This window comes from Salmo trutta, chromosome 1 (assembly GCF_901001165.1).
Source record: "Salmo trutta chromosome 1, fSalTru1.1, whole genome shotgun sequence".
NCBI lineage: Eukaryota > Metazoa > Chordata > Actinopteri > Salmoniformes > Salmonidae > Salmo > Salmo trutta.
Window position 1 is genome coordinate 57,083,129 of NC_042957.1, and position 15,764 is coordinate 57,098,892.

The following is a 15,764-nucleotide window of genomic DNA, read 5'->3' on the forward strand; positions in this document are numbered from 1 at the left end:
TCTCATACCAGTCCTATTGGACAGTAGGAATTTTAGCATTCAGCTAGAGATGTGCTCTACTGCTTCAAGGCCCAAAAGTTGTCGTCATGTGTACTACTGCTACTGCTACTTTACCAGTTGATGTGCAGAACAAATGAAATAAATGTGTATTAGAAGCTTGAAATGAGGCTAGTACATTACAGTTTTTGAAGGTTGTATCTAATACAAGCTAAATTAGCTGAGACTAATTCAAAGTGAGAGATAAATTCCAGGGTAACATCACAAAGAGAAATGTTAACGAGTTAGTAAGAGGACACTGACTCTGCTGGTCTGATTGAGTTATAAGACAATGGTGCTCTCATTTATTAGGCTGCTAATGTGCAGTTTACATAATTCTCTCTCTCCCTCCATGCCTCTTTCTCTAGCCCTTTACCACTTTCTCTTCCTCTCTCTCGCTCGCTCCCTACCTGCCTCCCTCTCTATCCCTCTCTGGTATTGATAACATGCATTATTAGCACGGATAGAGGTCTTATAGGCAGAAGCATATCAGTGTGGTGTGCAGAGCCTGAGCCAGTCAGAAGAGAGGAGGGGAGCTTTGGCGGTGCCGCCCGGGGCTATGACATCAATCAGACCTCTGTACCCACGACCCACATAGAACTGACCGCCTCAACAGCAGCGCTACAGGGCACCATCAATCACTCTCATATGTGAATGCTCTTTAATGGTGAATACAAACACATGCAGCCTGCCACTCTATTCTCTCAACAACACTATCGTCGGTTTTGGAGGTCATTCACTGAATGTAATGTATGCCTGATAAGAGAAACAATGAGAAAATGTCAAGTAGACAGACATTCTGCTCAAATAACACCCCCCACCACCTCCCTGTTGCACTCAGCCCTGCCTCTGCCGCAGCAGGCGGGTGACTCTTCCCCTCCCTGTGGGACCTGTAGGATGATTTCCAAGTGACTGGGCATCATGGCGTGATGAGGAGCTCAGCCAGATCCATTCAGACAGTCAGCTCCATCTCTACTGTACATCAGTCACAGTCAGCTGTGCACCCTCGTGTGGACAGACAGACAGACAGACTGGCCATGGGCACCAATAACACAACTCAGCATCCTGGGTAGAAGAATGTTTGCCAACTACACTGTTCATGACAATCTAGGGCAGCGAAACAGTATGTTTTAGCTTAAATTAGGTGCACAAGGAGTCTGTGTTAATATGCAGTATATGTAAGGTGACTTTGAAAAGTCAGTTTGTCCAATGTGTGAAAACTTAAAAGTATGAGTACAAAACATGAAATAAGGCATTTTATGTAAGCAATGTAAGCAAATGACTGCACAGGGGATGTTACATCTATATAGGCCTGCTAGCTTCCAGCTATATTGCAACATTGAGTCTGAAGGACTTAGGGTACAGTATGTGGGTGGGTGCTTGACCCCTCAGTGACTTTGTGAGGAACCAAAGCTTTTTCACACTAACCCCCTGATGAGCCAGCGGTGCAATTAAGCACTAACCTGTCCCATGAATGTTTAACGAATACAGGCCGTCACTCAGGTCCTGGGTCATATGGAGACGCAAAGACACACACCGCACCACATCACAACACAACGCACCACATCACACCACAACACACCACACCACAACACAACGCACCACATCACAACACACCACACCGCACCACATCACAACACACCCCACCGCATCACACCACAACACAACGCACCACATCACAACACACCACACCGCACCACATCACAACACACCACACCACACCACATCACACCACACCACATCACAACACAACACACCACACCGCACCACATCACAACACACCACATCACAACACACCACACCGCACCACACCACAACACAACACAACGCACCACAACACAGCAGAGTAAAACATAACAGTACACTACACAGCACAGCAAAACAGAACACAACACAACACAGCAAAACATAACAGAACACAACACACCACAACACAGCACAGCACAGTAAAACATGACAGAACACAACACGCCACAACACAGCACAGCAAAACAGAACACAATACAGCAAAACATAACAGAACACAACACACCACACCACAACACAGCACAGCAAAACATAACAGAACACAACACAACACACACAACACACCACAACACAACACAGCAAAACAGAACAGAACAGAACACAACACAGCACAGCAGAACAGAACACACCACAACACAGCACATCACAACACAACACAGCAAAACATAACAGAACACAACACACCACAACACAGCACAGCAAAACACAACACAACACAACAACACAGCACAGCAAAACAGAACACAACACAACACACCACAGCACAGCAAAACAGAACAGAACACAACACAACACAGCAAAACATAACAGAACACAACACACTACAACATAGCACAGCAAAACAGAACACAACACAACACACCACAGCACAGCAAAACAGAACACAACACAACACACCACAGCACAGCAAAACAGAACAGAACACAGCACAGCACAGCACATCAAAACAGAACACAACACACCACAGCACATCAAAACAGAACACAACACACCACAACACAGCACATCAAAACAGAACACAACACACCACAACACAGCACATCAAAACAGAACACAACACACCACAACACACCACATCAAAACAGAACAGAACAGAACACAGCACAGCACATCAAAACAGAACAGAACACACCACAGCACAGCACATAACAGAACACAACACACCACAACACAAGGACAGCAGCAATTAGGGCAACACCTCAGGCTCTGTACTGGCTTTGGGTTTCATTACATGACTCCTGTAGTAATACCTACAGCAAAGGTACAATTCTAGAATTTTGGCAGGTTCATTCCAGCTCCCCCCAATTTCACTTAATATTTCAATTCTACATAAACATTACAGGCTACGGGCCATATGCTGATGTGGATGCGGTGAGAAGAGCAGAGCAGAGAGTAGGTGATGTTGGCTGCTGTAGCCCTTTTCCCTGTGAGCCTTTAGCACCTCTTAGTGGTGAGATATGAGAATTGCAATCAGGACTGAGCAGGAATTCACACCATAATGCGTACAGACAGTGTGTGTAAAATATGCTCTTTGGACAGAGTAGTTATTTCAGACATTCTCTGTTTGTCAAGCCCCTATTAGTGTACTATGTAGATCTCATCAGAACCACACTAGCCCAAAGCTTTTGTCTGAGGGGGAGCAAATAAGTTGTCATTACAATGTAAGCAGTAATGAAGCACAGTCTTTCAGTTTGACTTTCTCCCACTGACTGTAATATTGAATTTCCTGGCTACAGACATAACCTTTTTGGTTAACTCTTTATGTGTTGTATGGTCATATTGCCTTAAAACCTAGCGAGGGTTTTGTTGGACTTGCCAATCATTCATAAACAATAAGCACATGGGCAAAGTACATTGGTCTGTATTTGGTGTATCTAATTCAAAACTCAATTTCCATTAGCGGACATGAATGATGGCGAGTTAATGACGAAGATGATATTGCTAAGAATATCTTGAAGGAGTTAATCTAAGGATTCTTGTCATCTTTCAATTCATAGAATGTTTCCAAACAAGTGCTCCACCTGATATTGAGATCTTGAAGCAACAATATCCAATGAATGAAACCGTCCCAGCTTACAATAGTCAAAATGTTTATTCACGAGGGCTCTGCCCATCATACAATGCACATAGCCTTTTATACCTCACATGACATATACTTGATAAATGCCCCTCCTCTTTTCTAACTCTGTCACAATGTTCTACTTCGATAGCTCCTTCTGTCTAACCGGGTTCCTCTATCTTCATGTCTGCAACTGACAAGTCAAGCTCAAAAACCTCTGGTTTCCCAGCGCCTGACTTACTTCTTCTCTCGGAACACAGTCTAGTCTACAAGGTCAGAGTAATATAACACAATTGTTTCCTGCAAATCCTCACAGACATGTTCCATCATAGAATTGTTCATATTTCTCTAACCTATTGTAACACACACGTTAAATGTCTCCTTCTATTATTTGGCATTAACTCAATAAATGAATACTATGTACATTGCTTATCATATTCTGCAACATGTTTCCTAATCTACTGCAAGTTGTGACGATCGTCAAAATGAGTAGACCAAGGTGCAGCATGGTACGTGTTCATATTTATTTTAACTCAGAACACTCAAACGAATGTCACGTTCTGCAGGCTTACTGAGCTGACAAAAACAAGATCCCACACTGAAGGAGGGAAAAAGGGCTACCTAAGTATGATACCCAATCAGAGACAACGATAGACAGCTGCCTCTGATTGGAAACCATACCAGGCCAATCAAAGAAAAAAAAAGCATAGAAATATGACACAGAATGCCCACCCCATGTCACACCCTGACCTAACCAAACAGAGAAAAACGGCTCTCAGGTCAGGGCGTGACAGTACCCCCCCCAAAGGTGCGGACTCCTGGTCGCAAACCTGAACCTATAGGGGAGGGTCCGGGTGGGCATCTACTCATGGTGGCGGCTCCGGTTCGGGGCATAGCCCCCACTCCGCCCGCTGATCCCTCTGCTTTTGTGTCGCCGGAGGAACCAGACCGTGGATCTTCGCCGGAAGCTCCGAACCGTGGATCGTCGTCGAAGGAACCAGACCGAGGATCATCGCTGGAGGTTCTGTACTGCAGGCCCGCCGCTGAAGACTCTGGACTGCGGGCCGTCTCAGGAGGCTCCGGACTGCGGGCCGTCTCAGGAGGCTCCGGACTGCGGGCCGTCTCAGGAGGCTCCGGACTGCGGGCCGTCTCAGGAGGCTCCGGACTGCGGGCCGTCTCAGGAGGCTCCGGACTGGGGACCGTCTCAGGAGGCTCCGGACTGGGGACCGTCTCAGGAGGCTCCGTGCCATGGATCGTCACTGGAGGCTTCGTGCCATGGATCGTCACTGGAGGCTTCGTGCCATGGATCGTCACTGGAGGCTTCATACGTGGAGCCGGAACAGGTCTCACCGGACTAGGGAACGTCGCTGGAGGCCGGGTGCGCAGAGCAGGCACAGGATATACTGGGCCGTGGAGGCGCACTGGAGGTCTGGAGCTTATGGCTGGTACAACCCGTCCTGGCTGGATGCTTACTTTAGTCCGGCAAGGGCGGGTCGCTGGCACAGGACGAACTGGGCTGTGCAGGCGCACTGGCGACACATTGCGTAGAACTGGCACAGGATATACTGGGCCTTGGAGGCGCACTGGAGGTCTGGAGCTTATGACTGGCACAACCCGTCCTGGCTGGACGCCCAGTCTAGCCCGGCAAGTGCGGGGCGCCGGCACAGGACGAACCGGGCCGCGAAGGCATACTGTCGACACCGTGCATAGAGCTGGCACAGGATATCCTGGGCAGAAGAGACGCACTGGAGACCAGGAACGCTGAGCTGGCACAATCCTTCCTGGCTGAATGCCAACTCTAGCACGGCAACTGTGACGATCGTCAAAATGAGTAGACCAAGGTGCAGTGTGGTGAGTGCTCATGATAAATGTATTTTAACTCAGAACACAAAATCAAAACAATAAACAAAGAAAAAAAAAAACATCACGTTCTGCAGGCTAAACTGAGCTGTACAAAAATAAGATCCCACACTGAAGGAGGGGAAAAGGGCTGCCTAAGTATGATTCCTAATCAGAGACAACGATAGACAGCTGCCTCTGATTAGGAACCATACTCGGCTAAACACAAAGAAATAGAAAACATAGAATAGAATGGCATAGAATGCCCACCCCACATCACACCCTGACCTAACCCAAAAAAGAGAAAATAAACGGCAATCTAAGGTCAGGGCGTGACAGCAAGTCTAACAGTTTCTCCCCTCCCTGGGTTGGGAGACTTCCTTCCTGTTATCAGTTTCACAGTTGTCACAATACATTGAGTGGTTGTTTTAACTTTTAGCACTTAACTTATATAATTTCTATATCAGTACCACTCTCCACATTTTGAAGCATAGTGGTGGCTGCTTATGTTATGTGTATGCTTGTAATCGTTAAGACTGGAGAGTTTTCAGGATAAAAAATAAACTGAATGAAGCACAGACAAAACGCTAGAGGAAAACCTGGTTCAGTCTGCTTTCCACCAGATACTAAATTCACATTTCAGCAGGACAATAAGCTAAAACATAAGGCCAAATCTACATTGGAGTTGCTTACCAAGAAGACAGTGAATGTTCCTGAGTGGCCGAGTTAAAGTTTTTACTTAGATCTGCTTGAAAATCTATTGCAAGACTTGAAATGGTTGTCCAGCAATGATCCACAACTAATTTGACAGAGCTTGAAGAATTTTGAAATTAATAATGGGATGATATTGTACAATCCATGTGTGCAAAGCTCTTAGAGACTTAACCCAGAAAAACTCACAGCTGTAATCGCTACCAAAGGTGATTCTAACATGCATTGACTCAGTGGTGTGAATACTTATGTAAATTCAATATTTCTGTATTTAATTTTCAATAAATTAGCAAAAATTTCATTTTGCCATTATAGGGTATTGTGTGTAGATGGGTGAGGGGAAAAAAACAATTTAATCAACTTTGAATTCAAGCTGTAACACAACAAAATTTGGGGTAAGTCAAGGCACTTTACATTTGGGAACTTGCATATCCTGAGGAAGCAGCGGTCATTTCCTGGTCAATGAAACAAAAAGAAGGCCAATGATTAGACGAAGGCGTAACACACACACTTAGACAATTATGCCCCGCCTTCTCCACCTTCCTGCTCCTTGCGTACTCCACCTCTCATTCCCTGTGGCCCGGCCCGTCTTTCCCTTCTTCCCCTGTCCCTATGTGAGCGCCTGCCACTCTTGGCTGTGGTGCTGTATCAGTATCATCACTCAGGATGGACTCCCCACCACTCTACCTGCCTCTGCTGCTGCTGACCAGTCTGCTCACCCTCTGTAAGGACCCAGCACTCTACTCTACTTTCTGAGCTCAGATAAGTTACCTTTAGTTTACCTTCTATTCATATGTAAGTCTCTCTCACATCACTTGCTTTCTATTCTTATTCGTCCTCCTCTGTCTCCCTCCACCTATCTCCACTCACAGGGCAAGGGGCAGGAGCTCAGTCATGTAAGTATGAGACACAATTACTTTCTGTATTTGATGCCACTTTAATAAATGCACCAGAGAGCTGGAAGAGTCCCAGCATAGAGACAGTTTGAGGGTAGTTGGTCCTCTCTACGGTTGATAAGCAGCTATTTTTATGCCTCACACAAAATAGTTCTTTTTGTAGGAAATGGGTATTGTGAGCGTCTGGCTTCCTTGATATTTTCATGTTTTTCATTCGATTTATTGAAGGTATTTTAAGCGGAATACGCAGCTGGTTTCATTGTTTTGTGTCAGCATGTGAACGAGCTTCTGAGATGTTGAACCTCTTTGATCCACCTACATTCTCAGATACTGTAATGGTTTTATTTTTCTCAGCAACTTAGTTCATTCTGAGCTCTTGGTGGGGTTTTGAGAGGGAGCTGGTGGCATATAACTGTAATAACAGACCGTATCTATTCCCCAAAGGCTGAGTCACAAATTTGGCTCCAAAGTACTTTTGGCTCAGGTCTCAGCCTTTTCTCCTGCATGGCTAAGCTGTATGTGTTACCTATTCTAAAAGCATTACCAGGGAGGATGTGGAACAAAATGCCCGCTTTGTTGTGTCAGCTCAGGCACAATAGTGTTGTTGGTATTGAGTGCGAACAGGAGCCAAGGTAAAGCCACAGACCTCCCAGGGGAGGGGAAGGTTGGTCTGTGTTTGTTAAAGTGTTTTCCTCCTTTCCTTCCTCCTCCACCTTCTGCTTACTGTGCAGCAGAGTGGAGGGGCGCCAGGCACACCTCCTGCTTACTGTGCAGTGGAGTGGAGGGCAGCCAGGCACACCTCCTGCTTACTGTGCAGTGGAGTGGAGGGCCGCCAGGCACACCTCCTGCTTACTGTGCAGTGGAGTGGAGGGCAGCCAGGCACACCTCCTGCTTACTGTGCAGTGGAGTGGAGGGCCGCCAGGCACACCTCCTGCTTACTGTGCAGTGGAGTGGAGGGCCACCAGGCACACCTCCTGCTTACTGTGCAGCGGAGTGGAGGGCCGCCAGGCACACCTCCTGCTTACTGTGCAGCGGAGTGGAGGGCCACCAGGCACACCTCCTGCTTACTGTGCAGCGGAGTGGAGGGCCACTCCGCTGCACAGTAAGCAGTGGAGTGGAGGGCCACCAGGCACACCTCCTGCTTACTGGGCAGTGGAGTGGAGGGCCACCAGGCACACCTCCTGCTTACTGTGTAGCGGAGTGGAGGGCCACCAGGCACACCTCCTGCTTACTGTGCAGCGGAGTGGAGGGCCGCCAGGCACACCTACTGCTTACTGTGCAGCGGAGTGGAGGGCCACCAGGCACACCTCCTGCTTACTGTGCAGCGGAGTGGAGGGTCGCCAAGCACACCTCCTGCTTACTGTGCAGCGGAGTGGAGGGCCGCCAGGCACACCTCCTGCTTACTGTGCAGCGGAGTGGAGGGCCGCCAGGCACACCTCCTGCTTACTGTGCAGCGGAGTGGAGGGCCACCAGGCACACCTCCTGCTTACTGTGCAGCGGAGTGGAGGGCCGCCAGGCACACCTCCTGCTTACTGTGCAGCGTAGTGGAGGGCCGCCAGGCACACCCCCTGCTTACTGTGCAGCGGAGTGGAGGGTCGCCAAGCACACCTCCTGCTTATTGTGCAGTGGAGTGGAGGGTCGGCAGGCACACCTCCTGCTTACTGTGCAGTGGAGTGGAGGGTCACCAGGCACACCTCCTGCTTATTGTGCAGTGGAGTGGAGGGTCGGCAGGCACACCTCCTGCTTATTGTGCAGTGGAGTGGAGGGTCGGCAGGCACACCCCCTGCTTACTGTGCAGTGGAGTGGAGGGCCACCAGGCACACCTCCTGCTTACTGTGGAGGGCCACCAGGCACCAGGGAAGGGCCTTCCTCTGTCTGGAGGACTCTACCTGCACTGTATAGGAGAAAGCACAGAGGGAACTCCCTGGCTAGTCTTGAAGAATAGTCCATTTATCCGTGGTTATTTTGTACCCCAAATAGTAGTTTGCATTAGCCTTGGAGGTCATGGTGTCTTTGTGTGTCTGTGTGTGTGGTTGTCCAGTATTCACCATAGATAGTGTGACACTAAAACTGGACCCCAGTGGCGAGGTAACCAGTGGGACCTTGATGGACCTGAACTGTGAGGTCAGCGTGAGCCATGACCAGTCCCAGCCCCTGACACACAGCTTCAACTTCCTGAGAGACGATGTCCTGGTCTACTCCAAAAACACCACTGAACCTGCGGTCCTTCACCAGCTCACCCCGGCCAGGGCTGCCAACTCTGGCACTTACAAGTGCCAGGTCATAGTTCAAGACAAGAGCAAAGGCAGCAGCACCCACAGACTCTCCGTCACAGGTACTGCTGAAATGGATCCATGATTATATTGACTTTCTGGTAAAACACTCTAGATCTCTAGATCCCGTAGGGCGGTGCACAATTGGCCCAGCGCCGTCCGGGGTAGGCCGTCATTGTAAATAAGAATTTGTTTTTAACTGACTTGCCTTTTTAAATAAAGGTTAAATAAAATACAAATATCTTCATTCGTAATCCATTATATGAAGGTGCATACAGTATCAAGTATTTTTCTCCTGATGATGCATGGTATGTGAAATCCTAGTGACTGACAATAATTGATTGTTCGACTACAGGCTTACAGACGCCTGTGCTGCAGGTGACCTCCGAGATTCTGTTTGAGGGGGATGAGGTGGCAGCTACCTGCAGCGCCCCAGATGAGTCTGGCTCCCTGCTCTTCCACTTCTACCAGGACCAGGAGAAGATCAAGCAGGTGAGGGCCAGTGGGAACTCAGTGGATACCAGGCTGGAGCTGAAGCATGCTGGGGACACACACCTGCGCTGTTACTTTGAAATCACCATGCTGCCCGCTGCTGGGAGGTCCAACAACAGTAACACTGTCAAGGTCATGGTCAAAGGTAAGAGTGGGGTTGAATGCTGACTTTAACTGTTGCATTTGTCATTGGAAGGTACCGGTTCAGATTTATGGGCATTATGCTTCTGTGTGCTTCAATATTTGATCACCTGTAAGAAAATAAATGTTGGGTTAAAGAGTTTCCCTGTTCTTCTGTTGTATCATTAGAACTTTTCATCACACCCGTCATGAACATTCTTCCTGGTAAAGACGTGATTGAGGGTGACATTGTCGAGATTGTCTGTCGAGTGGTGAACCCCCCACCCAATGTGGCGGTCTTCCTGACCAAGGACAAGAGGGTGCTTAAGACAGCCTCCGTTAGTCTTAGTCATTCATTCAGAGTGCTGGCAGAGGACTCTGGGGAGTACGTGTGCAAGGCGGACAGAGGCAATGTGCAGAAAGAAGCCTATGAGAGCATCAAAGTCAAAGGCAAGTATTGGATGTCTGACTGTGTTGTAAAAGGTTCGGCCACATGACATGTAATAGTGAGCGTTTTCTAACTTAATTTAATGTTTCGCCATGCCAAAGTATCTTTGAATTTAATGTTTCGCCATGCCAAAGTATCTTTGAATTTAATGTTTCGCCATGCCAAAGTATCTTTGAATTTAATGTTTGACACTCTGTCTGATCCCCACAGAGTTGTTTTCCAAGCCAGTCCTGGTGATGAAGCCCAGAGAGGTGTTTGAGACAGAGCGCTTCACACTGAACTGTTATACTGACCGCTATTCCCATGAGAGAATCAACATTGGGAACGTGAAATACTCCCTGTACAGGAACCAGGTCCTACTGACATCAGGAGGGAACTACAGTGCCACAGCACACCCCTCCCTTAATGGAAATTACTCCTGCCAGGCCCAAGCCCAAGGAAGAGGCCAAACCAAAAATATCTTCAAAAACAGCACACAGATTGTCCTCAAGGCAAAAGGTGAGTCTCTCTGTGTGGTGTGGTGGTTAATTTCTTACCTTTCAAATGAGGAGAGACAAACTTATCACACAAGTCAGAGATATACTTAAACTGAATCTTTATTCACTTATTAATAAGGGAGCAGGTCAATACAACACACACATATAAAGTGAATCGATTGAGTGCCCTAAGATAATGATGGCTGGTCGACGAATCACCCTCAGATGATTTGTTGAGAGCCTCGAGACAAAGGTACAAAGGTCTTTTATAGCCAAGATACACCCCCTTCAGTCTACATGACAAACAACAGATGTATGGAATGGGTTACAAGTTTAAGATTTGTATGAAAGATACTGTCTGCTGTGAATTATAAGTATCTGCTGTAAAAACATCTCATTGTGTAGAAACCAGGGTCTGGCCCCGAGCCATCTCTCCCTGGTAGCTTCCAGTCAGGCACACAGACACTAATCATGCTATCGAATGCGGTCTTGTTAGGTTTATCACCCAGAAGACATTGCAAATCTTCTGTCAGTGTTAAATCTCCTAGAGGCCCACTTTCAGTAGAACACACACAGATAGATGAGTGTTCTAACAACCCCTTATTCTGTTGCATAAAACAACCATTTGATGCAATAACAGCATTATAACAATCTTGTAATTTCTGTTCTGACAATGGATGGGGTCACATTAAAAACACTCTCATTCAACACTCTCAAACATTGCATGTACTTGATTTTCTAACAGTTTTTCTCTTCTCTGGTCTCATTCTGTCTTATTCGTTCTCTTTTTTGTTCCCCCTCTCCCTCTGTCAGTGCCTGTGTCAGTCCCTCTACTGAGCGTGGTAGGGGGCAGGTTGATCCTGGGCAAGCCCTTCCAGCTCCAGTGTCAGAGTGACAACGGTAGTCTGCCCATCACCTACACCCTACTGAGCCCCCACAGACAAGCTGAGTTCAGGGTGGTTCGCAGTCCCTGGGATCTGGCCCTCTTCAACATCACCTCCATCCACAGGAGCACTGACATCCATAGCTTCTCCTGCAAGGCCGAGAACAACCCCAGTCAGCCCCACATGGAGAGCTCAGGAGAGCACCTCCGACGCACTGCCACCATCATAGGTGAGTTGGCCACACCACCTGTTCATAACAGAACCAAATGTACATACATACATACATACATACATACATACATACATACATACATACATACATACATACATACATACATACATGCATGCATACATACATACATACATACATACATACATACATACATACATACATACATACATACATACATACATACATACATACATACATACATACATACATACACCTACATATGGCTCTGGTTTATAAAAGGGAGATGCTGGTACAGTCAGTCTAACTGATGACATAGTAGATTTACTGTAATGACTCAACAACATTAATTCCTCACAGAGCCAGTGTCCAGGCCATTATTGACCATGACACCCAACATGGGGGACGTGGCTGAGGGGGAGAACCTGACCCTAACCTGCACTGTCCAGCGGGGCACGCCCCCCATCACCTACACATGGTATCACACAAAGAGTGCCCTGCCCCTGCTGTCCAAGACCACCAATGACATGCGATCATCCCACTCGGTTCAAGGTGTCAGTAGAGAGCATGGAGGCGGATACTACTGCGTCACTAACAACCCATCCAATGACAGCCAGAGGAGTGCCATGGTCACTGTTGGAGGTGAGAGGGGAAGGGATCTTGCAGATGAAAGTATTATCACACAAACACACTGGTGTGTGACTAGAAGTCCTTAGGTAAATCCACTTGACCTGAGGTAACCTCTGTAACCTTGCTGTCTGCAGTGAAGTTGGCTGGCTGGAAGAAGGGGCTGATCGCAGCATTCTGCATCCTGCTCACAGTGTCTCTCATCATCATCATCATCCTGGTTAAGAAATGCCTTCTTCCATTCAGAAGAGAGAGAACAGTGGAACTGTCAGTGTGAGTAGGCGTGGCTTTGATTTCATCATACTACCATCGTCTATTCACAAACCATTGAATGTACAGACGTTGCACAATTCTTTGTTTGGGAAGATGTGAGTATTAAAGCGATAAAGGTCATATAGGAGTTTCCAGTTTAATTGTTCATTGTGTTTTCTTGTTCCCCTCTCTCAGGAAGCCAGCAAGCACTAAAACAGACGAGACTCTGAGACTGACCCATGGAGAAGTCAATGAGGCTGCCAATGGTAAGATCTGTCTACTGATTTACTGTACAGTAGAACCTATATCTGCTGTCAGGACTTCACACTACTAAATCATTGGCCCATGATAGAAAGTTTATGGAGTCTTGCAGACCCCTACCATCTCAGCCCTAACCTTGCTCCAACCCTTCATCCTCTCAGGATGTCATCTCTCTTCCTCTCTGTGTGTTCCTTCCTCCTAGCTTGGCTCAGGGTAAAGAGCAGGTGAGGGGATGCATAGCTAATATGGCAAAGCAATGAATGTTTCATCCAATTGGATGTGACCGGTGTCCTGTATGACTGACCCCTAGTCTCTGTGTTTTGCAGTCACTCCTGGGGTAATGGGAAGGAGTGTCTGGAGTGATCACGTCTCAGGCTCAGGTGAGTGTACCAGAGTTCATGAGGTCAACTCCTACATTTCAACAGTAGGAGCATTAACTATGTAACTATTCATGTCTAACATTAAGTGTGACTATTGTAGAGTCTGACGACCAGACCAGCGAGGAAACTACTGAGGTACCTGTGCCACAATACACTGAGGTCCATCCCCAGGAGGTAGACCTCACCAGAGGTAAGAGACTGACCCATCCTCTTAGCTGGGAGGTGCTAGGCTTCAAATGCACATGTCAACATTATTATTACTGATCTATTGCTTAATATCAAATAATCATGAGCTGTCCACTTGCATTTTTTGATTATGTCCCTATGAAGCATTTGTTTATGCATTTCTAGCCCCCGTGAAGAAAGGCACAGACACTGTGTACAGCGAAGTGCGGAATTCAAATCAAGGTAAGAGTAACATCCTGTTGAATGTTCATTGAAGCCCTCTATACACTAAGAAACAGCAAATTAGATGGGCTTCTTCTCTGGAGTTTGAGAAATGTGCCATGCAGGAAACCAGGCCAGGCCTAACTCTAAACATCTGCATTGTCAGTGAGAGAGGGTGCCGTTAAGCCAGCCGCTTAGCCAGCTGTCCACTTCCTGCTCTCGTCAAAGGGAACTTCCTGTTATTACAATCCAACCCAAACACAGGGTGCATCTGTCAAGCGGAGTCAGAGGACAGACTGCTCCCTTGTTAACCCCTGAAATAAGAACCCACACGCCAACCATGTTGTCCATTGTTGAGTAATTGACCTACTCCTTGCAAATGTCAATGGTATTTGTATCAAACAATGTTGCAGCGCAGGGGAAGAGAAAACAATCATGGGCTTTGGCCTGCCTCGATATTGTCAAACAATGGGCTTGTCGGCAGGGAAACTGACTAGTAACACACACATTAGTTGTTGTAATGCGATAAGCCCAAGGCGTCAGTCTTGAGGAGAGGTGGAGGTCCGGGGTGGAGGGTGTTGTTTTGGAGAAGGAGGCTCTGGGTGGAGGGTGTTGTTTTGGGAAAGGGGGAGGCTCTGGATGGAGGGTGTTGTTTTGGGGAAGGAGGAAGCTCTGGATGGAGGGTGTTGTTTGGGGAAAGGGGAGGCTCTGGGTGGAGGGTGTTGTTTTGGGGAAAGGGGAGGCTCTGGGTGGAGGGTGTTGTTTTGGGGAAAGGGGAGGCTCTGGGTGGAGGGTGTTGTTTTGGGAAAGGGGGAGGCTCTGGGTGGAGGGTGTTGTTTTGGGGAAAGGGGAGGCTCTGGGTGGAGGGTGTTGTTTTGGGAAAGGGGGAGGCTCTGGGTGGAGGGTGTTGTTTTGGGGAAAGGAGAGGCTCTGGGTGGAGGGTGTTGTTTTCCTGAGCTTGTCTCCTGCTCTTGTTGTTGCAGGTGAGTCAGAGTCCGAACAAGCTGACGGCGTAAGTAGAGCAATGTACAAACAAATACACTCATGTACGTAACAGTACTGTTTTACATACAGTACATAGACCTTATGAATTTGTTTTGTCTTAGAGGGACCCCTTATGGAGAATATAAGATTCAACACAGGAGGAGGAAACTGCTGGAATACACAGATACTGTAGAAACAGACACTGGCTTCTTGTAATTTCTATTTTATTTTGTCTATTTCAGCAAGGTTCAGTTGAGTATGCCCAGTTAAACCACAATGACCATGAGTCAGAAGAACCAGAGCACGAACCAGACCAAGAACCCCGGCCTGAACCACAGCCAGAACCAGAACAAGGATCAGAGCAAGACGGACAACTCTAATGACCACCATCAATATTTATTCTCTAATTTATTCAGCCCATTGAACAACTAGAGCTGTTATTTGTATATTTTCTATATTTTGTACACCTCTTCTTCATAACCTTTTGTACAGTCTTAAAATGCCTGTAATTATGCCTTTGTGAACTGAGAATAAAACAATGCAGCAGAATGGGAGACCTTGTCATGTGTCTCAATGCAACAAAAAAAAATGTATTGACGGTTTCCATCATCTCTCCTGAGAACGTGCACATAGGATGTGTGTTGTGACCCAGAGGAAAATACACACAAATACATTTCCCTCCATTGTGAGCTGAGCTCCATGGACAGGAAGGAAACCTTTGAAGCCTGCGGGGTGTAGTGACAGTCAGGCGCTGTGACACCCCCGTAGAGAAGCGTGACAATATGAGAAAAGAACGTCTGTACCCCCTGGTGGGTGACCAGGCAAACCACTCTCCCGCTCCTGACCAGAGGAGGGCAGCACCTTGCTTACGATTCAGTAGGGAAACTTGGTGCCACGCGGCTGAAATCATGTGAGAGGCTTC

General features: G+C 47.3%; 1 protein-coding gene across 4 annotated transcripts; it reads left to right on the forward strand.

Moving 5' to 3' along the window:
• The first annotated feature begins 6,721 nt into the window (after positions 1 to 6,721).
• pecam1a (platelet and endothelial cell adhesion molecule 1a) lies at positions 6,722 to 15,396 on the forward strand. Of its 4 annotated transcripts, none has more exons than XM_029765999.1 (15): positions 6,722 to 6,896; positions 7,045 to 7,068; positions 9,110 to 9,403; positions 9,697 to 9,978; positions 10,143 to 10,403; positions 10,612 to 10,899; positions 11,691 to 11,990; positions 12,504 to 12,593; positions 12,716 to 12,851; positions 13,026 to 13,096; positions 13,418 to 13,471; positions 13,572 to 13,661; positions 13,823 to 13,879; positions 14,842 to 14,870; positions 15,085 to 15,396. In XM_029765999.1, exons 1-15 carry the CDS (start codon positions 6,839 to 6,841, stop codon positions 15,220 to 15,222), a joined length of 2,172 nt encoding a protein of 723 aa, XP_029621859.1. In that variant the 5' UTR covers positions 6,722 to 6,838; the 3' UTR covers positions 15,223 to 15,396. The 4 variants fall into 4 exon arrangements, with proteins under 4 accessions (XP_029621859.1, XP_029621841.1, XP_029621850.1 ...); XM_029765981.1 differs by having other exon boundaries at positions 12,312 to 12,593; positions 14,842 to 14,904; positions 15,085 to 15,193; XM_029765979.1 differs by having other exon boundaries at positions 6,724 to 6,896; positions 12,312 to 12,593.
• Positions 15,397 to 15,764: the final 368 nt, after the last annotated feature.

Excerpts from the sequence above, each read along its gene's own strand:
- pecam1a (XM_029765979.1), top strand. The coding sequence starts at position 6,839 with ATGGACTCCCCACCACTCTACCTGCCTCTGCTGCTGCTGACCAGTCTG. Across the intron at positions 10,900-11,690 it reads GATTGTCCTCAAGGCAAAAG|TGCCTGTGTCAGTCCCTCTA; the intron begins GTGAGTCTCTCT and ends TCCCTCTGTCAG. Across the intron at positions 12,852-13,025 it reads AGAACAGTGGAACTGTCAGT|GAAGCCAGCAAGCACTAAAA; the intron begins GTGAGTAGGCGT and ends CCCCTCTCTCAG.